Source organism: Anas acuta, chromosome 5, assembly GCF_963932015.1.
Source record: "Anas acuta chromosome 5, bAnaAcu1.1, whole genome shotgun sequence".
Taxonomy (NCBI): domain Eukaryota; kingdom Metazoa; phylum Chordata; class Aves; order Anseriformes; family Anatidae; genus Anas; species Anas acuta.
In genome coordinates, this window is record NC_088983.1 from 21,348,890 (window position 1) to 21,374,043 (window position 25,154).

The following is a 25,154-nucleotide window of genomic DNA, read 5'->3' on the forward strand; positions in this document are numbered from 1 at the left end:
TTCTGCCGTGGTAAGGGAAAGAGTCATCAAGAGACTCGGGAAGGAGGAAACTGAGAGAACACAGGATAAGGGTAAGGTAGCCAGACTTTTTACAAAATCTGAGAGAGTGCAAACATACTTAGTGGTAGGGAGAGAAGTGTAAGTAAGGAACAAAAACCTGTTTTTTTTTCCAGGACTTTTCTTGGGAAAGTGCATCTGCCAGTGCGTCAGCCACCCATTCCGATTCTCTTTTATCACAATACACCTCGTTGCTGGGTTTAATTGGAAGTCTGCAGCTAGCTACAAAGAATTGTTCTGCTGTTTCCCCAGTTCCCTCTAGGCAGCAGCAGTAACCCACCTATGATTTACGGAATTCTTTGACTACAGTCAGCCTACAAACAGCACTGTAGGTGCAGCACAAATACAGTCGTCTTGCTGCTTAGTATTTCAGTGCTATCCTGTATGTGCCAGTTAGCAATGAGCCATGGAGAAGACAGACAAATAGAGCCTTAGAAATTCGAGTGATAGTTTTTTTTGTTAAAACCCACATTACTGCTTGGATTTTTTTGTTGCAGTTTGCCTTCACGTAGGGCAGGGAGTACTGTCATTTTCCCTCACAGTTACACTTTTCAAGGAAAAGCCACTGTCATTTCAGCTGTAAGACAACCAGCGTGGGTTTCACAGTCTAGCCAGTTAACAGTGCCAGTGTTGGCAACAGGAAGGCAGCAAAGTAGTTCTTTAAAAAAGTATCACAATGTATATATAAGGAACAGTCAAACAATTCCTATCCCACTGTAATGACTGTTTAGTTAGCTCTTACATACACATTATGAATGAAGTTGATGTTCACAGCAGCAAAAAAAAAAAAAAAGTCTTCAAAAAAAAAAGAAAAATAGAGAACCAAAGGGTTCTCTATATGTCCTCACCGCAGCTGCATAGTGAATGTCTGAGAACCAAAATGAGCGTGCTTTTCTTTACCTAATGCATTAACAAAGCTCTGTAAGCTTCAGCTAAACCACACAGATGCACAACAGTAAAGATGTGGCTTCAGGTGGCCGCACATACAGGGCTTGGCATTGTATAGAATCAGAACAACATGGAGTGCTACTACCCAAAAACAGGGAAAGCTTGGGTTGATTCATATTAAAGCAGAAGGTGAACTCTTCAAAGAAGTAAGTTCACAATGGCCCAAAAGAGTTCCAAGTCCTATGCTGCAGTTGATGAGACTTTTCCATTTTTTTTTGAATACTGATACAATATGTTCAGGGTGGAAAATAAGGACTGGCAATTACAAACAAACAAAAAAATCCACAGGATTAGTATTTTGTCTAATCTGAGGGCCTGAGATAATCTGAAGTACTGTAGCAATTCACACCAACATGTGTGCATCATGGGGAAAGGAGGTTAAAACTGGTGGGTTCTGCTGATAAAATGGTCCATGTGTGGACCTTTTAGAGCATCCATTTATTTGCTTTCATGTCACTACAGTCAGACAAAAATAAGTTAGGCCAGACAGAAGAAACTAAACAGCTTAAAAGTATTTCAGTTTTGATGTAGATGTTATTGGCCCAGTATCAATTCTAGGTCTACAGTGCTGTCAGAACGTCTCTGTGTGCGTCACCAGGACCTCTTAACCACCTTCTGTTCCAGGGCACGATAATGGCCCTTCACAACTCGTGCCATAGCCAACAAAGCCTACATCAGAGTGCAGTGTCATATGTTTTCACAATCCCTTCCAAGGAGTAGGGGAGTGCACAACAAAAAGGCATGGTTAGGTGTTCAATTAATTGTGTGCCTTACCCCATCCAATTTTAACTGCAAGCCAGACACCGTTTGATTGCGGAGGGGTTTTAGACCAAGGGTGCCTTGTGTCTGTTAGGAAAAAACAAAAACAAACAAACAAACAAACAAAAAAAATAACAGATTATGCTGCTATTGCCAAACAGCCTGGAAAGGAGGGGTTGGCTCATTTTAATGCATGAGTATAGGAGTTCTGCTCAGACCAAGCTTTACTATTCAAGGATTTCTTTCATACAAATTTTCCAAAGGCTATGTTGTAAGCATTAATATATAAACTATCTGGCAAGAAAGGAAATAGAAGTGCGTTTCATTTATGTTTGTAAGCTGAAAAGCTATGGTATTGATTTGAAATTTACTTTTTATTACTTATTACAGGTTCCAGGATTCCATAGCAGGGTGTGCTTTACTTTGACTTTAGCTGACCCACTGCAGGTGGTGTCATCTGTCTACTCGTACAAGAAAACGTGTCTGTCCTTGGGTGGGGAGAAGGGAGATAGCCAGCTTAAATTGCTCACAGAAAATTTCAAGTCTCATAACCAAGGCTGCGATGCAGATTTACAGCTTTTTTCTTCTCTGTGTCTGAGAATGAGGAAGTCTTTCATTGTGTATGTATTGGCACTATAAATTATGCAAATACAATCTCACAAGTTTATGTAGAAAAAATATTGGCGTTTTCTGCCACCCTGAAACGGGATTTTTATATTTTGTTCTCCCATCCAGATTCACAGAGCCAGCCGAAGTCCTGAAGACTGTGGCTCTTGCCATTTCTATGCAGGGTTTTGAGTGAGGACAGCCAGTCTTGCCCTTGCAGCTCAGAGCACATCACTTAAGATGTGTGTTTTTTTTTTTTTTCTTTCCCCTTCATATCACTTTATATCTGTGCTGAATTTCTTTTGCCAGTCATTCAGTCTTAAGGAGTCTTTCTGCAGTTGTTCATAGTCATATCCGTTCTTCTTGATTCTCTGGATACCTTAGTTCTATTGCAAACTTTCCTTACTGTTCATTCCTTGTTCCAGGTCCCTAATGCACTTGCTGAACAGCTCAGGCCTCCTGGAAAGAACTATATATTCATGGTCATTTGTTAGCCTACTTGTCCCAGTTAGCATCTACAACTGAGAAAGAGATTGCTTGAGCCCTAAAGCTTTATGAGAGAAGCATAATTACAAGATGTGGCATGGTGCACAGATGCTGAAGTCAACTAAGTTTTTTTTAGGACAGGGAAGGTATGTCAAGACTTGACTGATACTTTGTTTAGCTATGTGAGAATTCTTGCTGCAGTCTCTCTACCACACAATTTTCTTACTGTGTGTGTTTTCTCATGAAGTATCGAATCGTTAGTCATTGTGGCTGTCACATACAAATTAAGATTAGAAAGGAGTGTGAAAATGATCAAATACCAGATTTAGTCTTTGAAGAGGATCTCATGGCTGTTAGGTGATTCTTCTGACTGTCTTGAATGTTTTCAGTGATGATTTTGGAACTCCAGAGCTCAGCAGTAATCTCAGTAAAATACAGATGTATCTTTCCATCTCTGCTGCACTGAAATGGCTGTTTAGGACAACTTTTTCCCTGCTAGTTGTAGGGAAAAAAACAAAATCTCCGTCAAATAGTCAGTCTTTTTTGGCTGTGTGCTAGCCAAGGAACAATTAAATTCAGTGCAGGAGAAATGGTCTTAACTTCTTTTAGAGGAAAAATATTCTAAAACCTTCAGAAAAGCTCACTGGGCCTCTTAAAATTTCAAACAAAACATTTTATTCTAATGTGCTGCATTATTTCTGAAGTATTTTAGAGAAAGGGAAAAAAAAAAAGTGCTTACTGCCGGGAATAGGACATCTTGCTGAGACAGTTAAAATAGCATGTATTACATCAGGGTGTATGCAAAAACGAAAATGGCTGACATGACTGACCAGAGCAGAAATGCAAGAGAATATCTTATAGGATACAGCTATTTACAAATAAACACATGAAAAATAATTTATTTGAAAGTCTACTGCATGGATATTTCCCGTAGCTTCTTAAATATTTTTCATCGAGATAAACACAAAAGGAATATGCAAGACAAAACAGAAATACCTAACTTTGTTCATAACGGCAATATCACAGAATCTTTTTAATTGACAAAATATATGCAGTGGTGGGAGATAAAGTTCAATAATGTGTAAATGCACATCTTCCGTAAGTAACAGCAAAGGGCTGTATTAATTCAAAGTCATACTGCAGGCAGTCCAAAATTCCACGTCTTTCCAATGTCCTAGTAGTTTCCATGGAGTGAATCTTCTGGTTTCAGTTAAGGTGAAAAGATGTTTGAAATAAGTGATCTGTGGTACTTCTAAAAACACTTTTAAAATGGTAATTGATTTAGTCTTTCCCCTCGTTTTGAAAAAGCATATGATTCAAGCTTGGATTTTCTTTTCCCCCCTACTGGTACACTAGTGCATATGGAATTTGTAGCATAAATACACGTATACAGTATATGCATGGAATTTGATTGTCTTAGCTTCTGATGAAGTGATAAAGGCACTCAGGGAAGTATGGACAGATAACCATCTCTCCCTTTAACAAGCATTTCTGTGTCAGAAAGACAACAGAATCTGAGGACAGGGGTTGCAACTGTAGTAGCTTGCTGTGTATGGTACTCTTGGGCAGGACTAGGGTGCTCTGAATGCTACTGTCCCAAGATGGAGTTAACAGTGATGGAATAATGTTTTCTATAAGACCATGTCACAGTTTCAGTGAATGGTAGGCCCTTTTTTCTGTTCACTGAAGCAGCCTTTATTTATAATTAAGAATGTGAAATCAAATTGTGTTTGAACGAGTATGTACGTGGCATTCACAATCCTGCAGTTACTGGCTGTAATAGCTCATAGTTGGAAAGGCTCTACCATTATGTTTGTTTGGAGCCTACTAACTCTCATTGTAAGAGGCTTGACTGCTGTCTGCTCAATTTAATCACTATTCTCCAAAGACTGTAACTCCATTAAAATTGTATAGATACTATAAAAATGAGCTTTAAAATACCTACCTGAAGGCAGAGACTCACTCAGTATTCTTTGTTCTCATGGTAGGCATTCCAAATAGATAGGTGAAATAATCAATGGCAATCTCGGCACCAGTCCTGCAGAGCTAGTCTCTACATCTGGCTGAGAACAGGTCTGATCCTGCTGTCAGAACCAGGCACTCGTGCCACACAAGTGTTAACAAGCTGATGCAGAGCAGCTTCTAACCCGACTCCTGATCTCTGCAGGAGATGCAGAGAGCCAGGCCCTGGCTTATTTGATTGTGGCATGTGGGTGAAGTTACCACAGCCAAGCCTGATTTAAGGTTTGGCTGTATTTAGCAGCAGGTGTGCCAGAAGGGTGCTTTAGTGCTTCGCTGTAGCAAGAACCTGTGTAATGTTCCTTGTGTCTGAGCTTGTATTTCCTTAAGCACAGTGTGGTGAGTATGCACCTAAGCTGCAGGCATGCAGTGGCCAGCCAAAAGATAACCACGTGGTGTATGTGGCTGTACTGCAGACCTTACAACATTCAGATACAGATCTCCCCACAAGATGGAGAGATATTCTTAAAACATGTTGGAGGAGCCAGTAGCTGGCCTTCAATTCAGTAACCAAAGGGCATGAAGTAACTTGAAGGCACGATCCGCACCCTCTGTCTAAGTGAGGCAGCTCAGCATAGCAAGTGCTAGAAGGAAAGTCATTCTAGCTGTGTACGAGAGAGGTAAGTAGGAACAGCAGTGGTAAGGAAGCAGTACTTGGTGTTCAACGTAAATGTGCTCAGATTCATGGAATCACAGAATGGCTGAGGTTGGAAGTGACTTCTGAAGTCATCTCGTCCAAACCCCTGCTCGAGCAGGGCCACCCAGAGCAGGTTAACCAGGATCACACCCAGGTGGCTTTTGAAGATCTCCAAGAAAGAGAGACTACAGCCTGTCTGGGCAGCTTGTGCCAGTGCTCAGTCACCTGCGCAGTAAAGTGGTTCCTGATGTTCAAATTAAACAGCATTGTAGTTAGGTGAAGAATGGAGAGTTGCATTAAAATTTAGTACAATCTGAAATTTTCAACCATCAAAAAAATATGAACAACATTAACTTGACTTGGGTAGACTGAATTTCTTTAAAAGAAATTCATATTAAACCATCTCCTACGTAGGTTTATCAGAAAGTGAGAGGATGTGATAGTAAGAGGTATTTTTGCAACGCACAGACAAATGTCCTAATGTTTGTTACCAGTTATGAATAACAGCAAAATCAATGGTATTTGTCTTTTCGTATTTGCCTTTATAGCAGTAAGAAGCTTCTCTTCTCACTTCACCTAAGTAAACCAAAAACTGCAAACAAAGTCTTGGCTTCATTTCAGGTCAGGATTGTAGGAGCAGAAGGAATCTGTTTCGTTTCACACCCAAGTGGAAGTTTTAAGAATTTGCTATTATAAAACCAAAGCTTTTGACACACAGGCAGTTAATACTGAAGAGCTTCAACTTTTAATATTTTTTAATCTCATTTTATCTCTAAGACTGTACGTCCATTTTAGTCATAACAGTACCCTGACAATGGTACCCTGACGTTTTATGCTTGGTCTCCTGCTTCCTTATTTTTTTTTTTTAGATGAAGGTACATTTAATATTTGCTGACTTTATTTCAGTATATTAAATTTCCTATTTATATAGGAAATTTATATAGAACCTTCACATCCATTTCCAGCAGCATCATTGGGACAGTATCTTGTCACCTGCACTGATAAGAATGTGAGACAAGGTTCAAGTGACTGATCTTTCAGAAGCTATTTGAGACATCACAAGGATAGGGTAGGGAAAAAAGGATAAGGAGAAAACATTATCTTCTCATTCAACTTTCTGTATGCACAGCCAGCTCTTGACTAGATTGTGGTTGTGATACTTGGAGATGTCATAGCTCAGTTTGCTTGGATTCCTCGACAAGAATTTGGTTTTGCGTTGTCATAGCAGGAAGGTAATCATTGACTGGGTCTTGAATGCTCGTAAGAATCTGACCTACCCCTCGGCTGATTCTCTGCCCATAAGAGCCACTGCTGTTTTTGGCTGAGATTGTCTGGCCTCTGTAGACTTGAGCCTGATGCTCACATATTCCAAACTTGCTTAGCAGGATAAACACATCTCTTTGGAAAGCTTTGGTGAAAATAGCATATAGAAATGGGTTGGCACAAGAATTGAGTGGGTAGAAGAGTACCAGCAAAATCTTTGAATTAGTGACAGTTATCAATGGTTTGTTCATAATGGCAGATAAAGCATGGAAAGAGATGGGAGCCATGCACAGAAAGTCAGTAAAAATCAACACAGCCATCCGTTTGGCAATCTTGGTGTCTTTGTCCCCTGACTTGTACTGAGGGTTTCGCACAGTGATGTAGATTTTTATGTAGCAGGCACAAATGATGACAAAAGCGATGATGTTACATATTAAAACAAAGACAACGTAGGCTTCAGCCACTGGTGTTTCTGTGTCCATAGGCAAGCAGATGCTGACTTTGCTGTAGCTGCTGACTCCAACCAGTGGCATAAGGGCCAGGAGAAAGCACGAGAGCCAACCTCCCAGCATGATAACCAAAGCATGCCGGAGGCGAATCTTCCGATCTGGGCGCATGGCAAACGTGATGGCGTACCAGCGCTCCAGGGTGATCACGGTGAGTGTGTATATAGAAAGTTCACTAGCAAAGACTGTGAAAAAGCCTGCTGTGTTGCAGCCAGGCCCTGTCTGCCACTCTATAGCATGATTATAGTACTCTGACCTGGTGTAGAGATCCACTGAAGCAATCAGGAGAAGGTATAACCCCATGCAAAAATCAGCAAAGGCCAAGTTACACATAAGAAAGCGTGGTACAGTCAATTTGTAGTGGCTAGTCAGAAGGATGAAAAGGACAAAAATGTTACCTAGGATGGCCAACAGGTTCACAAACCACACCACAATCCTCAGAAATTGATATCCCATAATGTCCTCACAGGGATTAAACTCATCAGGTTCTGGCGTGCATATTACATCCTCGTTGCTTCCACAGACAGGATAGTCATAATGACTGTCAAAGGTCTGCATGTCGTCCGTTTGAGGGTTCTTCAGCTCTTGGCCAAATCCAACATTTCCTTCCCCATGATCTTCGAAAAAAATGTAATATTGGGAATTTTCATGAAAATTTCTGAACTTGGTGTTTTTGTCATATGTAGTATCAGTGTGGTCTGTGTATTCTTCTGTATAATCTTTGTAAAGTGGACCTCTGAGAGTTTTGACTGATCTTCTCTTACGAAAGCTGTGACTGCTGGTCTGGTTACACATCAGATACTCCAGAATTCTGAAAGAGTACAGGGGAAAATTACCACTGGCATTTACAGTCTGAGGTAAACAAAGAGAACACTTCAAAAACAAATCACTGAATAAGAATGTAGCTATAAAAGTGTAATCTGACATATTTTTGTTAACATAAAGTGAACAATAAGCTTGAGCGTTTCTAGGGTCAAACATCTCAGGAGACTTCATCATCACAATAGCTATTTTTTTTTTCAGTCTATATCTTTCCTTTCTCTATTACTGTCAGATATCCCCAGTAGTAAATTGGCCTGCCACCGTCTATAATCCCTCTTCCTTCTTGGTAGTAGTTCACAAGATTGTTTATAACGCCTTAGATAATACATGCAATGTTATTTTCCTTTTCATTTTTATCACTTTCATTTTAATCACTTCATTTTAATCACTTTCATTTCTGTTCTATTTATTTCCTCTACTTTACTTACAGCTAACTAGTGCCATAGTAGTTGGGAATACAGTGCATCATGGTGTGATGCACCTGCATTTGTAGTCAAAATTAATTTATATTTACTAGTAGAAAAAAGTTGCAATTCAGCATCATTTTTTGTTTAGAACTTGAAATCATTTAACATTTAAGATTGCGTAAAATTCAGTCTGAGATATGTTCATGTTCACTAATAGACATGCATGTCCTTTTTTTTTTTATTAGGTTGTGCTGGGTTCCTTCTGCACATTATTCCTGTCCAAGTTTTGAATCTCTCTCATGTCTTATTTGATTGTCCTCATTTCTCCCAGTCCATTTTAACTGTGAATGTTATTGGTACGTGAGTTTTTTCTTCAATAATTCATGCACTTATCATAGCATATTTTCTAATATATTATATACCGCAATGGCAAATACTGCATTACTGAAGATTGAGGCTGTTTTCCTGAATCGAGGGCTGGCCTCAGTAAGAGTTCATGGCTCTAAACCTTATTAAATTTTGTAGAAAATTACACTGAATTTGAATTCTGAAGTAGAATGCTGCTAACCACAGCAAGCCATTCCCTCTTGTGTGCTCCCCTTCCCCCCATGCAGCAGATTAGTTGCTGTGTTGCAACAGGACATCTATAAATGTATTTTTTTCCCTCCAGAAGCTATCAGCACCTTTTCTGATGGGAAGCTGGAAATCCTGCTAAAATTACTACTGCAGAATATTATACATCCTTGGTTTTTCAGTTAGAAAACATCTGAAACATGAGGTTATAAACCCTCAGAAAAATTATTTTTCTAGTCCTTGCTGTAGCATATTCTGGTTGTTCTTTCTACCATTTTTTTTTCCTTCTGGGCTTAGCAAAAGGAAGAAAAAGGTCCTACACATTGTGTTATATCAAAAATTCTTTCTTCCCTCAGCTGGAATTGTAACCTCTGTTTCAAAGAATGTCCTCTATACCTAGAAAAATGTTCATAAAAGTGTCAATATATGTAACTTTATATTAATACTAAAACATTGTCTTCATTTAATTCCTTTAAAAACTCACCCACTGCTTTTTTTCATGTGCTTGAAAGCACAGCAGTGACTTGGATAGGACAGATCAGCTCGCATTAGTTGAAAAAAAACCTTTACAGCTGGTAACTTCTTTAAAGTCCATGTGTTTTTGGCCATTAGTTCTTTAAGGCTTTCCAGTCCTTTGGCTGGAAGATTAACAATCTCTGTTCTGGAGATATCCCTAGGTAAAGGAAGAAACAGACAAACTTCAGAAAATAAAGTGACGGGCTCTGAAATTTCAGATTCTTACAGTGATTGATGAATTTCGTAGAATTCTACAGCAAATATCAAATCCAGGGGAGGTGGGGTTTTAGCAAGCTGCATGGGTATTTTCCACTTTTGAAGCACAAGAGCAGTTACAACATATTCTTTTGAACTACATGTAAATAAACCCTAACTTGACACCAGGGACTGATTCAATCAATTCACAGGCTCAGATTCAACTAACAGTTTAGCATATAAATAACTTTATGTACAAGAACATGTCCATTTCCTTCATTAGGAATACTACGTATACCTTCCAGGCATGTACATATTCTGTCAGTATGTTTCAAAGATTTATTATATCACTTTGCTAGGTTCTGATGCCATTCAAATTCAAGTACAAAATTAATTCCTTCTATGATTTTCTCTGTGTTTTAAAGCTTATTTTTAATGTCTCAGAGAATAGACATGATGAAGAAATACTAGGACTTCTAAAATAACACCTTTAGAGCCAACCACATAATGCATGTACAAAAAAAAATCCAAAAGTTCTTCAATGAGACTGGATCTTCCACTGGAAGAGCTATTTTCGTTTGGGCTTACTCATTTTAACTCATTGGGATACTTCAAGACAGAGCACTATAATTGCTAAAACAACATATTTCATAACCTGAAATTAAATTCCTCTACCTCGGTGTAGTCTGAAACTCTCAGGAAATGTAGTATGTTTGATGCTTTCTCTTTCCTGAGTTCAGCTCAGCAGTTGCATTGCCTGGTTTGTGGATTTCCTTTAGAACTACAAGCTGCATGCCAGCTGATCCTGCTAGTGTTTTCCACTCATCTGTTTGCTTTGTCCCTAAACCTCTCTGTAAAGAAATAAACCAGTAAAAACATTTCAAGTGTTGGAGGATCACTAAGCACTTGCATCATAAACACCCATGCTAATAAATCAGCTTTTTCTATGCATTGTTTTCCAAGCGTGCTGTTCTTGTCACTCTGTGTTTTACCCACTCTGTCTGATTTCTTGTGTCTAGAAGAAAATTATTACTAATTTTATTCTTTAAATAAATTGCTTCTCAATCTCTTGGTTTTACTCTGCCTTATTTTTTCTTTTGTTTTGCTACTGTTTGTTTATAATTAAGTTAGAAATTGCTTCCACTGTTTGAAGGAGGGCTTTTTACTTCTAATAGCTTCTTTGCTATCATACATATTCAAATATGTCACAAGGAGTTGATTTCAGTAACGTCAGCTTCTTTTTTTTTTCCCCTCAGATCTGTTTTGGTAGATTGTATGTGTTTCTGCTAAGCCCTTGAGATGGGTCTTAGAACAGTTTGAATGCTGTCTACTGTCATTTTATCTTTGAATCCAGAGATCATCCAGTTTGACCTCTGTCCTCAAAGCAGGGTCATCTAGAGCCGGTTGCTCAGAGCTAGGTCCTGTTGAGTTTTCAGTATCTCAAGAAATGTATACTCTACAACCTCTCTGGGTAGCTTGTTCCAGCTTTTGACTACCTGCATAGTAAGGACATTTTTGTTATGTTGAACTGGACTTTTCTGTATTTCAGTTTGTGCTTTTTTGCCTCTTGTCCTGTTACTGGGTACCACTGAGAAGAGGCCTGGATCCATCTTCCCAGCTCCCTCCCCACCTTTCAACTATTTATACACATTGCTAAGTTTTTCTTGAGTCTTCTCTTCTCCAGGCTAAGCATTCCCAGCTCTCTCGGCTTTTTCATGAAGGACAGCTGCTCTAATGCCTTATTAACTCAGTTACCTTTATTTTTCACCAGTTTCCTCATTTTATGTAGACCTCCTTCTGATGCAAAACATCTTGTTAATGCACATCTTGGACAAGACCTTACTAAGATGTAGCTGGCTGTTTGGCAATCCCTATCAAGTACTCATGGTGGTGGCAGCTACCTGCAGGAAGGGACCATGGCTAAACGTCATGTGATGGGAAATGCTAATGCTTTTTGGAAGGGAAGTGACACATCACAACCTCTTGGGAGTTCTTTGAAGGTATTCTCACACAAACATAGGGAGAAGGGTGATGCTCTTTGTACAATGAACTTTTTTTCTGAAAAGCCTTGTCAGTTAGATATCAATTGCAATTGAGGTAACTAAGATGTTATGTGACAAGAGGAATGGCTCTCATGGATTAATAAAAAATTAAAAATAGGGGAGGAGCTTGGTACCTAGCGAGAAGTATTCATACTAGGAGAAGAACAGAAAATGAACTCGTATCAGAATATACATGTCAGCACAGCAGAGGCCCACAGAAGCTAAATTAGTGCTGATAATACTGAAATATTCATAAACAGTCTGAAAAGAGAATGAGTAGAAGCAATGAAGTTTGTTCCTGCCACAAAATTACACAGGGTGGTGAAAGCTAAAGCTGACCATGAAAAGGAGCAGAAGGATCCTGTAATACTAAGTGACTGAGCGGTAAAATAATAGATGTGATTCAATGCTGATGAATGTAAGGTATGCTTAGGAAAAGCAATCTTAACAGTATGTAGATGACAATGAGGTTTAATTTACCTAGCACTCTGGAAACATCTTGGAGTCCTCACTGTAAATGTCATCTCAGTGCTATTCAGTAACGTTGAAGGGAAATAGAATGCTAAGGATTTTTAGGAAAGACTGAGAAAATAGAACAGAGAAAAATCACTCTAAATCTAACATGACTACATCTCAAATACTTTATGCAATTCTATAAATACTACATGTATTTTACAGTGTGCAAATAAAGTAGAAAAGCACAGAAAGGATGATCAGAAGTATCAAATACTTCCTATATGAAGTAATAAGGAGTAGGTAGAGAAGCTTGATAAAGAAGGCTCAGAAGTCTGGAAGTTTCCAGGGTCCTCAGTTTGGGAAGTCCCTGAACTACTGGTACTGTGTCTGCCACCGAGAGGTCTTATCGCCTGTCTGTACTACTGCTATTGCAAACAGAAAACCCTCTTGGGAGTCTGGTGATAATTTGTCCTCCTCTGGAAGGTAATGTTGCAGTTACCCTACCTAAGCCCACACTTTGTTAGCAGAGCCTGTCAACTGGCCAGAGGAAAAAATGTGGGCTTGGTCAGGATTTTTTTAACCTTACCAATCCAGTATTGAAGATTATATGTTAAGATTCTCATATGTATTGGGTCTGGCTGGAATGTTAACTTTCCCGGCAGCAGCCCATACAGTGCCGTACTCTGTACTTGTAGCTGGAACAGCAGTGTTATCACAACAGTGTTGTGTCTGCTGCTGAGCAGCAGTGGCACAGTATTAGGCCTTTCTCTAACCCTCCTAGGGGGTGGGCAAAAGGTGAGGAGAGAAACATCACTAGGGCAGCTGGCCTAAAACCAATCAAAGGGATATTCCATACCATGTGATGTCACACTCAGCAATAAAAGGTGGAAACAGGAAGAAGAGGGGAGGGGTGGGCTCTCGTTTGGAAGACGTCGGTCCTCCTCTCGAACACCGGCTGCGTGCGTTGAGGCCTTGCTTCAAGGACGTGGTCAATCATCGCTCATTTGTGGGAAGTAGAGAGTAATTTCTTTCCTCTGCACTTCCATATAGCCTTCATTCATTTTGTTTGTTTGTTTTCCTCCCTTCTTTTTATTTCCCTTTTTTCCCCTCCCTTTCCCCTTTCCCTTTTTATTTCCCCTTAGTTAAATTGTTAGTTCGGTAGTCTTTATTTTATTATTATAATTATTTTCCCTTTAATTAAATTATCCTTATCTCAACCCGTGAGTTGTTCTTTGCTTTACTTCTCCCCCTCCTCATCTAAAGGAGGGGGAGTGAGAGAGCGGTTGTGGGGTTTAGCTGCCCAGTACGGTAAAACCACCACATCATACAACTTCAAACAGCTCAGCAGCTGTCTTGAAACTAGAAAGCAGAGGATTGGAAAGGTTTTAAATAATAACTATTAATCTTCAGAGCAATGTGTATCCAAGAAGTCAGAGTTATCAGGCAGATAATTGAATCTGTGTCTGTATTAATATAGAGGACAAGTTTTCTTAAGTGTTTTTCTTCTGTTTCACTGTATGATCAGCCCTTACTCTGGGCTGCTCAGAAAAATGGGAAGTGACTGCAGTTACGACAGCCTCACTAATACATATTTATATAGATAACTAAGACATTGTTAAAACACAGCAAGTGTACAATGCACAGAGTATCCTGCTACTACTGCTAGGCTGTAGCTAGCTCAAAGACACACGAGAATATACAAGAGGTCTGATAGACTCAGCAAGAGCATCTGTCACAAAATTAAGTGACTATAGAAGAGGTTGGGCAAGAAAACTGAGACAATGAATGATAATGAGTCAGGAAGGAAATGGTCAAGTTAGCAGAACAGGTGTGCAGCCTCCAACTTATCCCTGCGTAGTCGCAGGATAGTAAGGTAGCCAATAAGCCACCAATTCTTGAAATGTTGGGAAGGACAGTGGAAGCACAGGCCTGTCAGTCTGATGTCTGAACTGGGCTTTTTCTTAGAAGTTCAAGCAAAAAGTACAGTTAATGAAGATACGGGTTAATATGATATACCTGAGGGAAGTTAGTATGTAAAGGGCTTTTGTAAAGTCCCACTTGAGAAATAAACCTGAGTGTTATGAGAAAAATTTGCTCTTAGAGCGTTCTAGGACTTCTACAAGGCCTTTGACAAACCACCACCAAAGGCTAATATATAATATGTATATAATATCATGTACAATATTTTATATCATTTTTAGAATGTAAATATATGATATATAATTATAATGTTATATATTATAATATTAACAAGCAAGCAGCATTATGTGAGACACTGAATGAATGTTCAGGGTTGTCTTGAAGTGCTGGAAAAATTTCCTGCAAGCCCAGATCCAGACCAGACTCCAGCATTTAGCTGGGATATGGAGCTGCTCAGGTAACTGGTAGTGGTCGATCTTCAGTAGTACAGAGCTCTGCACTGCAGAGCGTAAAAGTAACCAAAGTGCATTCACTCACTTCTAAAACCATGGCTCGTTAGCTGTTTCTTTTTTCCTCACAGTTTCTCATAAATCTCAAGACATTTCTAGGAATGTCTTGACATTTCTAAGTAAGCTGTTGTTTAACTTACATGAAATTTGCAGAGTTTGCAGAGAAATTTGCAGTTAGATTGCAGAGACATGGTGAGCTTCAGAGGAATATGGGAGTAAAACGTAGTTTATGACCTAGGAGATGTTTTCTGAATGAACTATATGTATGATACAAGTATCAAATCTGGGCAGCTAAATATTTGTCTTATACTTTTTTCTGGATTATCATTCTTGGACTATTTCTTTATGAAGTTCAGAACTAGATGTAATGGGTAATAGCTTTTTTCAATAACCTCTTTCACAGCCAAAAATGTGGTTGTAGTATGAAATCAAATAAGAAGAACTTAAAAGGTTGAGAAAATGAGATTGAATGCGTAGTAGCACAATTAAGAATTTTTACCTAATCACACATAGATTTCTGAGTACTGCAGTACTATAATAGTTTAAAAAGCACAAGATATATAACAGATGGGCTTAGACTCCTCATATTATTTCTGTTTACTGAAATAGTCTTTAAATTGACAAATTTGCACTGTTTGATTAGCAGAATGTGGAGTGTTCCCATTCCTTGGAGACTTGCTTGTGCTCAGTGGCAGGAAGAGTGGAACCTCCACAGGTAGGACTTTTTCCTAGACCGGGAAGTGATATTTTAAAGAGTGCTTCTGCTTTCTAAAGATGATCAATTGCCCACATCTATCCTGTACGACAATAATGTTTTGAATTTGGGCTGCATATTTTGTGAAAGCCAATTGCACAATAAGCCTGATTATGTTTATGTTTTTGTTGTATTCTACTGATTTTGTGTTCTAGGCAGCAGCTCTTCTTGATGTATTTTAGTAAATCAGGTCCATTGAATCTCTGAATACTAGCCAAGAATCTATTGTCAGGTAAAGAGCAATATAGTACCATTATGCTTCTAAAATAGTTTTCCAAAGGTAGCAATCTGTGTATACATCTGAATGTACAGCAGTGACAGAGGAATCAGAACGACCGGCGTGTGTTCTGTCTTCAGTGATGCCACCCCCCAGTTCCTCTGCTTTTGCAAACTGCAAATATGTGAAAAAAGTACCTAAATTTTTAATATCTACTTAAATATACCACCTAACTACGTGGTCTGAGAGCATGCCTAAACTCATGTAACATACCTAGACAAGGGTAATTATTTTGTAGTTAAATATTTTCCATTGGCTTTCATTAAAGTTAAAATGGAAGAAAATTTCCCCAGCAGGGTAGATCCAAGGTAATTATTTTGATCTCCAAGTTGCTATTGCTGCTGAAATCCTGATCAGGAAAAAAAGCATTAAACAATAGATCTGTGGCACAGACATTTGTTCCATCAACCTCAAATTCTCTCACTTCAGGAGTGTGTAAAAGGCAATCCAGAGATGATGAGTTCTGACAGCTTGGTAGGGAGGCAAGGCAGAAAGACAATCTCATTTTTGAGCTCCATAGATACTTCCACCCCCACCCCTCCCCTTTTAATTCTGCTACCATTGTAGGCAATGCCCTTCATTGCCCCAGGAAAAGGAATATTCGTCTTCTGGCAATCATTTTCCATGGAGTTATTTTTCAAGAAGAAAGAGTATTTAAGTGGAACTTTTTTCTTGAGGAAGGTCCAATGTCCACAAATTCCTATGCCAGCTAATGAAGCTAACAACAGCAGGATGCCTGAACCAAAAATGACTTAATTTATTTATTATAGTAAGCCAAGTCATTTACACTACCCAAGTGGCATATGGAACAGCCATATTGGTCAGACTTCTGAGGCTATTATGCAAGTTAACAAATCTCTCATCTCTCTATAATTAACTCACTAATGTTAGTCTTGATGGTGCAGCAGGGTTGTGTAATAAAGCACTGATTGCAAACACATTTCTGTCCCCCGTGGGAGATGTTACTGGCCCTCAATATGACACAATGATAAATCACAGTGTTTGACTCAGTTCTCATCCATTTTGACTTCAGCCTTCTTAAGGAAGCATGTAAGTGGGAGTTTCAGAAACTTTTTTCCCCATTAAAGTAGTTTCTGAATCTCAAAGAAGAGATCTGTGGAGGTGGAAGGATTATGCTGTAAATTGGTTTTGGAAGATATCTGCTTAAAAACAAACTCTTCTTGCATCACACATGCAGAATAATTCCTAGTTGTTCACAGATAATAGGAGTCTCTAAAATTGCTACTACAATTCCATTAAAATTAAATTAAAAATTAATACTCTAAAGATCTTTTGCTTAGTACTAGCAAATCAAAAGAATATGATGTGAAATACTCTTTTTTAATCACTGTTGATATACTGATGCTTACATGCTATTTTATACCTTCTGCCTTTGAGAACAATACCTCTCTGTAATCAGCGAGTGTAGTGATAGGACAAGGAGTAAAGACTTTAAAGTAAAAGAGGGTAGATTTAGATTAGATATAAGGAAGAAATTCTTCACGCGGAGGGCAGTGAGGCCCTGGCACAGGCTGCCCAGAGAAGCTGTGAAAGCCCCATCCCTGGAGGTGTTCAAAGCCAGGCTGGATGGGGCTTTGAGCAACCTGGTCTGGTGGGAGGTGTCCCTGCCCATGGGGTTTGGTATTAGATGATCTTTAAGGTCCCTTCCAACACAAACTATTCTATGATTCTATAATACCACTGTAGTATCACATCCCTCTTTAATTATAAATACTACTGTTGCTATAGTCTACCATTCTACTGGGAGATGGATAATTGGCTGTTTAGATTGTAGATGTAAAACATGCCCTGAGATGAAGGGTCAGTGACAGCTAGGCTAGCACTATAATTACAGAAGATCAGAAAAATTTCAAGTCATTTCAGAATCTGTCTTGAAAAGAGAGGGTAAGGTGAGAAGGCAGTTTTCTACAGTTACATATGTATATCGTAGGAAGTGATCTCTAGCCCCTGACACGAGGTTTGTGTGGCTTAAATACATCAGCATACAGCATTATTATTAACCCACAACTCTTTGCAGCATGTCATCACTTGTACACCTCTCTGGCATAACAATGACAGTGGTGCTCTAAATGCCCACAGTAACTCCAGGAGTCAAAATCTGCTGCTGCAGGCTCTCACCTCCCTTTTTTTCTTTTGCCATTCCTAGGAGGAGCTTTTCAACCCTTTGTGCCACCTGTAGTCCCAGAGGGAAGACGTTCAGCGAGCTGTATGAAACCTCAAACATAGCAGGAGAGTGTGACTTGGTTTGAGACTACACATTGCATGTGACAAAGTAGTATCAAAATGAAAATATGGTGTCTAGGTAGCATCAGATGGAAAACTTATTTCTGGTCAGATACAAAATGAGAAAGGGATTTTTTTTTGTTGCCACGTGCAATATTAAGAAAGAGGCCTCATCAACCAAATACTAATGAAAATAGTGGCTGACTCAGCACCAACACAGCCTCTGCTAGTTGTACTACCATGACTGCCTCAGTACAGAGGTGGGTTGCCTGAGCCTTCCTGGAAGGCAGAAGGCAGTCCAGCCAGCAGGGAGGCAGAGCAGCAATGGCCCTTTCTGGGACAAAACTACCACCCAGGTTCCCTGAGCAGGAAGTTTAACAGCCTCTCTGTGAGCTTTTCCAGTGTTCCCTCCTGATCTATTGCCTTCTGATTCCAGAACACACTCTTTTGCTCTGCCTAAATGGGCAGTTTTCCTCCTGATTGTGGACCATGATCTTAATTGTATTCTTTTTGTCCAGAATATATAACTTCTAGGAACCAGCTGGAAAACACTACCTCCTCGTTGTCGTCTCAGGATCTGGCCACTCCTGGCATAACTGAAATTTAGCCCTCAGGTGACTCAGTGACAGGATAAAAAAGTAGGCATTTTAGTCTTTGACAGCATCTTGAGAGACAGTGCTTCCTGTGTTCCTGCCTTTACCTATTCTCATACACACCTGTATCCCAAGAACTTTGCAAGTTAAAATGAAGAGGGTTGGACTAGATTCCTCCCTTTGCAGGCTCCCTGGAGAGAAGTGCTGGCTAAGATGTCCCACCAGTTGGCACCTTTGAGGTGAGAAGGTTGTGGCATAATGTTACCCTGTTGACCTATGCAGTCTGCAATATTTTTTTGCAGAGGGAAGGGGAATGAAAGAAGTGAGAGGACGGGAGGAAGAGTTGGCCTGCGTGCCCTTATGAGCATGGCTGTAGGATTGGTACTTCCTCTTTCAGATCTGGGGTTAGCTGGTGATGCATCATGTGCCACTGGGAAAGTGAGGAGGATTTAAGGAAGCAGACAAAATGTCAACCCTTGTGTGACTGGAGTATTTTGGCACAATTTGTTGTTGGAATGACTCTGATTGTTATGGACTGCCCCCCCAGCGTCCAGTTATTTCAAGTATCTGCTTCAGAATTAGGAATGCGTGGTCTGTGCTTCTCCCTCCCCCCAAGCTGGTGAAAGGAAAACCTGATACTCACCAGAGCTTGTCTCAGACCCTGTTCCCTGCTAGCAAGTCCAGTGGACCTTGTGGTAGAGAGTGATGTGGAAGAATAATGTGGCCCTGAAAGGTGAGACCTCAGCCAGATTTTCCTCTTCATCCAACAAGGCCAAGTGATTAGACAACTGAAGCAGAAGACAGGCTACCATCCACACACAGGTCTCACAATGCATCTGCATTTAGATGCAGGGAACAGAGAGAATCAGAGATTTGATAATGACCTTGCTATCAAAGGTGTGTTGCAACTTTGCACAGTAGGTACACAACTCTCCTTAGCATAAAGTTGTATCTGAAATGTCTGCATGTAGCTGGTAGCCAGCCTGATTTTCTGGAGTCAGCAAGATTCTGGGAGAAAAACATCTGTATTTTTTCATAGCTATAGCTAATTACTAGGATTCCTTATGGAAACCACACACCATTACGCTGATGTAAAGGTGCCATTCTGAAGAACAGAAAGTGAAACTGATTCTTCTGTGGAGGAAGCACTGCCAGCACCATCTGGTTTTGCAGTGGAGGAGGTAATCTCACTTTTGGCACCTCAGTTCTCCCCGTGATTGGTTCTACGTGCAATGTTAAATACTAAATGAACAGAGTCAGACAATATGGTTCTTCTTAAAGTTGTGTCACTCCATATTGCCATTTCTAATTTTACTGGAGAGTTTTTGGAGGATTATGAAATAAGACTGGAAGCCGAGTTATGTGAGAAAGAAGAAAAGGCAGCACCAGAAGTAACTATTCTGTCTAAAATTCCTTTTTAAAAATCTTTTTCCATTTCCTTTACATACATGCTACTACAGTCCTTAGTTTTACAATTGCACTCCAATTGTATAGTCAGGAGACAGATTGTAGCACAGAGTCTTTCAGAAGAAAAACCTGTAGGAACACTATTTCTAACAATAAATGAGTTCCCTAAAGAACAGCTTTCACTGCTGATCATCTTTTTGTAAACATGCCATTCCCGCTCTTGCTGCTCTACTGCTGATAACAGTTGGAAAGAAAGCACAACTGTCATTGTATTATTTTTAAAGCTTTCTCTACTTCATTTTCTCCTACTCACAGTAGAGTTGGTCCGCTGTGTACTCCCAGAAATGCGTCTTCATTGATAACTTTCAGGTATTTGTTCTTGTGCAGATAGCTGCAGAAACAGACAAAACACAGGTATTTGGAAATAGTTATCCATGGGTTAAAGATCTTCAGTTTACTTGCCTATTAGATTTACAAAAATCATATGTAAAGGGCCATCCTGTCCCAGTGTTGAGTTGAAGGTACATGATTGAAGGTAGATAATGCAGTGGTACTGAACACTCAAAAAAAAAAATACACCCAAATGGAACAATTAATTTTTAATTCAATTCTGTGTTTTTAGATTACATTTTAAAATGATTGATTAGAACATTTTTTTTAATATATATATTTCTAAGCTGGATTCCTGTTTACCGTGGTCTGAAACTGTCGTTTGAAAAGCTTAAAAGTATGAGTTATTATTGGAGGTAATTTGGTCAAGTTCCAAATTGCTTTATATTTATCTCAGACTTTGTTCCCAGTGGCCTAATACCGTTAATGAAGATTTTGTGGGAAGATCTGGGAGAAATAATTTGTTTCAGTAATTCCACAATTGCAGGTGTACAAAGAGAAAGCATAAAAAACCTTTAGGAGCAATAGAAGCACCAACATCCTAGTTTTCTGCTGGAGTAACAGTGAACGTATGGCACTGAGCACTTTTTAATGACATTCTGCAAAGAGCAGATAGACACGGAACATGATGAAATGGAAAAACAAGCATTATTTTTATGCATATGGTGCCAGCTTGTGTGTGAATTGGGTTTACTTGACACAGAGTTAGAACAAAAATGTGGTTTTGGAACAACTGTCCAGCTAAAAAGTACTTCACAAAATGCTATGGGCATGCTAATTTCCTTGACAAGGTGGTACTTCAATGCCAATCCCAGTACCCCCCTGGTTAGCCAGGAGGACTGCAAGCAGCCAGATCTTCTAAGCATAGTCAGGAATATGTGGAATTTGCTGAGCAATGAAGAGAGACTGAAGATGAGGTTGTGATACATACATGTGTATGTGCGTGTCTATATATATACATAGACACCCCATACACATACATGTAGGGATACAGGTAGGACTTTACTGTGATAATTCTTTCTCTCAACTAGGGATTAAAACCTAGATGGTGTTTTTACTTAGTTCAATCAAGTTCTGTCACAATGTTTACAAGATTAATAGCTTGCAGGCATCAAATCTAGTTGTGCTCGTTAACTTAATTGAGTTGGAAATTGATGTCTTATGATGGCAGTCATTTACCAAATATAGTAGTCCCTGGAGAAAGACGAATGAACATCTCTCTCTTTTGGCAGAGGGACACTACATAAGCAATGAGACACTACAGTCCAAGCATTTTGTATCTGTATTATGGTAAGTCAAGATCTCTGAGAGAAGCTTGAAATAAGGCAGCAGTGGAGATGGTGAAAAGCTGCAGGACTGAGCTTCAGAGCAGAAGTGCAGTGCAATCCATTAAAGAGAACACAGAAAATTGCCAAGGGGAATGTGTAATCCCCTCGATGAAAAGGTTGTAAAATGATCAATGCTATAAAGGCCCTGAAGGAACATAGTGCCTTAGGCAACTGTGACTATCCCATTTATACTCAGAAGGTTTTTCCTCTTTTTATCAATTTTCTGTGTAGTGAGAAAGGTAAAGTCTAATGGCCCAGTAGCAAGCCACAGATTAAAACATGAGACTGTGGTCTAGGAGCAGCAACAACAGCCCCAAGCTGCAGTATTACAGGCAGCTCAGGTTTGACAGAAGCAGGAAGAGGATCTCCTGCTGATAGGAATGGGACAACAGTGGGTCACTCAGGCCAAACAACTGCAAGTGGCAGAATCCCTTGAATCCATTTTGCCAACAAGGGCACGGGGCTGGTGGAGATCTTGCAGTGCAAAAATGATGAAGAATAACACCACAGCAGGTGATTTGTAAAATCTTGCTCCTCCTAAGTCCAGCTAAAGGACAGAAACCTTGCAAGGACTACAGACAGACTGCCTGATGGAGATCATGTTTGAAAGGGTAGATAAAGCGGAGAAGAATGCCAATGATGTGATCAGCAGAAAAAGAGAGAAACGGGAGGAAACAGCGTTGCCCATGTGAAGCCAGGTGACATTGCTCCGAATGTCACCTATCATGTTCAGAATGTCATTGTTCAGAACTGTTAAGATAATTTTAAGTATGATAATCTTAAAAAGAGGATTTTTGTAAAATTTCAGTGTTGTTGGCACAGAAATGATTAGATACCCAGACCAGACCTATTATAGAAATTCAATGACATGAAAGGGTAAAGAGTTTGATATTACTGATTCAGGCAGTAATACTAAAGGTGAAGAGAGAAGGTAATGTCAGGATACTGGGTACTATAACTATTACAAACATTTTAAAGCTAGCTTGTGATGTAGCTAGGAAGGCAAAAAATATGAAAGGAAGGTTGTACACCTGCTTTCAGAGGGTGTCAATGAAGATGCTGTGTCCACTGTGCCAGTTAATGGCAGAGGTATATTCCCTGTCAAACCTTTCTTAATTCTAATCTCTGTAACAAAAACACCATTTGAGGTGGTGGCTGTGGAGATATTTCAGTCAACTCAGAAAATGCAGAAGACCACCATTTTACCTCTGTGCTGGAAGAATCTTTCAAATTCAGATAGGTGAACTGGGGTTTGGCTGTAAAAACAAAGTCAAAGCACTTGTTGTTTGGTTTGGAAAAAAAATCAGGTAAAAATTCTAATCCCATCCTAGTTGATGTCATTGGCGAACTTTCCTTAACAGTTGTTGTATACAAGCTTACATTGATCACCATAGTGAGAAATGAGCAGAAGTAAATGCACTTCAGCTGGGTTATACAACGCTAAATCTTAGGGAGCCATGCCAGGATAAAATTTCTGGCATGTTACTTATTGGACATTGCCCATGACTAAAGCCTTGCTTCTTAGAGAGAAAAACAGCCTATTCTTTCTCCTCATCTATTGGTGTTTGAAATAAGCTTTGTTTCTTCAAAAATATATGACATTATAGTATCACATTGCATTTGTGCTTTCTCAGAAGAACTCAGACTTTTATATTCCGTAAATGACAGCCTAGTCGCCTTTGGTTTGAACTATTGCTTCAGTTTACAGATTTCCTCATGATTTAGTCTGCTAATTAATGCAAACATCAAAAACAGAGCAAGAGCTAAGAATTAATCTAAGATTTCAACACCTAGGTTGTAGTTTTGAAGGACAGAAAAACCTGCCTGACCTAATACAACCCGTCTGCTTTAATAATTAGACATTGTTATACAGCCAGGTTTTCCCTAGCATTTGAACACTGAGTGATAAACCTCAAATATAATAGTTTGCATATGCAATAAAAGTCTTCTAACTTACAAATAGAAACAGCTAGGTGGAGACTTAGGGAAAGGTCATAACCGTGTGTTACCAAGGAGGGGCTACAACGTTAGCTGCCAGTTTCCACATAGATGAGTCAGGCCCATCAGAATGTACAGTTTCCTGATGCTAATTGATTTCAGTTGTTTAAGCTTTTACTTTGATAGGTACCTCTTTAAAAATTAAAAGAAATAAGACTCTAGTGAATAGTTATTTGATAAAGAAAGTTTATGTATAGCCAGCATAACTCCTTCCAAGAGTTCCTTTAATCCTGCTTTTACGCATGGCCAAATGGTATCAAGTGTCATTTAAATACAGGGCAGAAAAGAAAACCACAATACTGATACCCATGCGTATAAACAAAAGTCGAAAGGCTAACAAACCACATGGGTGAAGTGGAATATCTGCCCTTGGTGGGGACATTAGAATAACAGTCATTTTGGAAAGTTGGTGGAAGGCAATCAGATAAACATCACCATCACGATGCAAAGTACACAGGAAGTCTAGAGTAGGATAAGCAGATGGTTTCATAGTGCTATCAGTAAAAGAAGGGGTTTTGATCATTTTGTTTTAAAATCAGATCAATAAGCTAATAACCAATGCCTAATACTGAATCTTGATGGGCTCAAGTTCCAGGGGTAGGTGGGAAATATATTTTTTCAGGTCTGTACTACCACCGCCCCACCAGGACGACGTCACTGTAGTATGCAGAGGAGCATCAAGAAACCTTAGGAGGACATGAGACAGTAATAGGGCATTTAAACTACTGTGTACAATAGGACAATGTCATGTCAGGTAAGATATGAGTATTAAGATATTGAGTATTAAGCAAAGATATGAGTATTATGACATTATCAATGCATGCTTCATAAAACAACAAGTTAGAGAGTCCACCTGAGGAAAAACAATTATTGATTTCAATTTGAGTGGCTTACGGGATCTATTTCAAAATGTTACTGTCTGAAGTCTGTTTTGTAAGATCAGCCACCAGGTACTGATAATCAGCAACTCTGTAGGCCCAAAAAAGACAAAGAATATACCACAGCTAGAGTCTTCAAAAAGGAGAAATACGTATGTATGAGAAATGTTCTTTAAAAGTAAACAAAAAGAAGCAGGTATAAAAGTTAAATTACCACAGATGTTCTGGGAACTCTTTAGGGATACCATTTTGGAGATACAGAGAACATGTGAAGAGCATGACGTGGTAAAAGAAAACCAAAATCCTGAGTATTCAAACTCCTCAACTGAGATGAAAAACTGAAAAATGCCAATAGGTCCAAAGATATATTTACAAAATATTTTTACTAAAACTGTATTTTCCTCTGGGGGTTAAAGATACGAATGAAAAGTGCTGACCAGCTATTTCAACTAATATAAGCTATTTCACATACCTTTATTTTTTCAGAAAGTTTTTAAAAAACTTTTTATTTCTCTTCTTTCATAGTCCAAGATTATTTATGCCATCCCCTATATTGTAGCTGGA

At 39.2% G+C, this 25,154-nt stretch overlaps 1 protein-coding gene across 3 annotated transcripts in view; it reads right to left on the minus strand.

Annotated features, from left to right (window-relative positions):
- Positions 1-4,143: 4,143 nt before the first annotated feature.
- The window catches only part of TSHR (thyroid stimulating hormone receptor), a 68,623-nt gene continuing 47,612 nt past the window's right edge, over positions 4,144-25,154 (minus strand). For all 3 annotated transcript variants that reach the window (XM_068683031.1, XM_068683030.1, XM_068683029.1), the window contains 3 exons: positions 20,310-20,387; positions 9,568-9,756; positions 4,144-8,092 (listed from right to left, as the gene is read on the minus strand). In XM_068683031.1, coding sequence (XP_068539132.1) covers positions 6,682-8,092; positions 9,568-9,756; positions 20,310-20,387 — 1,678 coding nt within the window. In that variant the 3' untranslated portion in view covers positions 4,144-6,681. The remainder of the gene's footprint in view (positions 8,093-9,567; positions 9,757-20,309; positions 20,388-25,154) is intronic.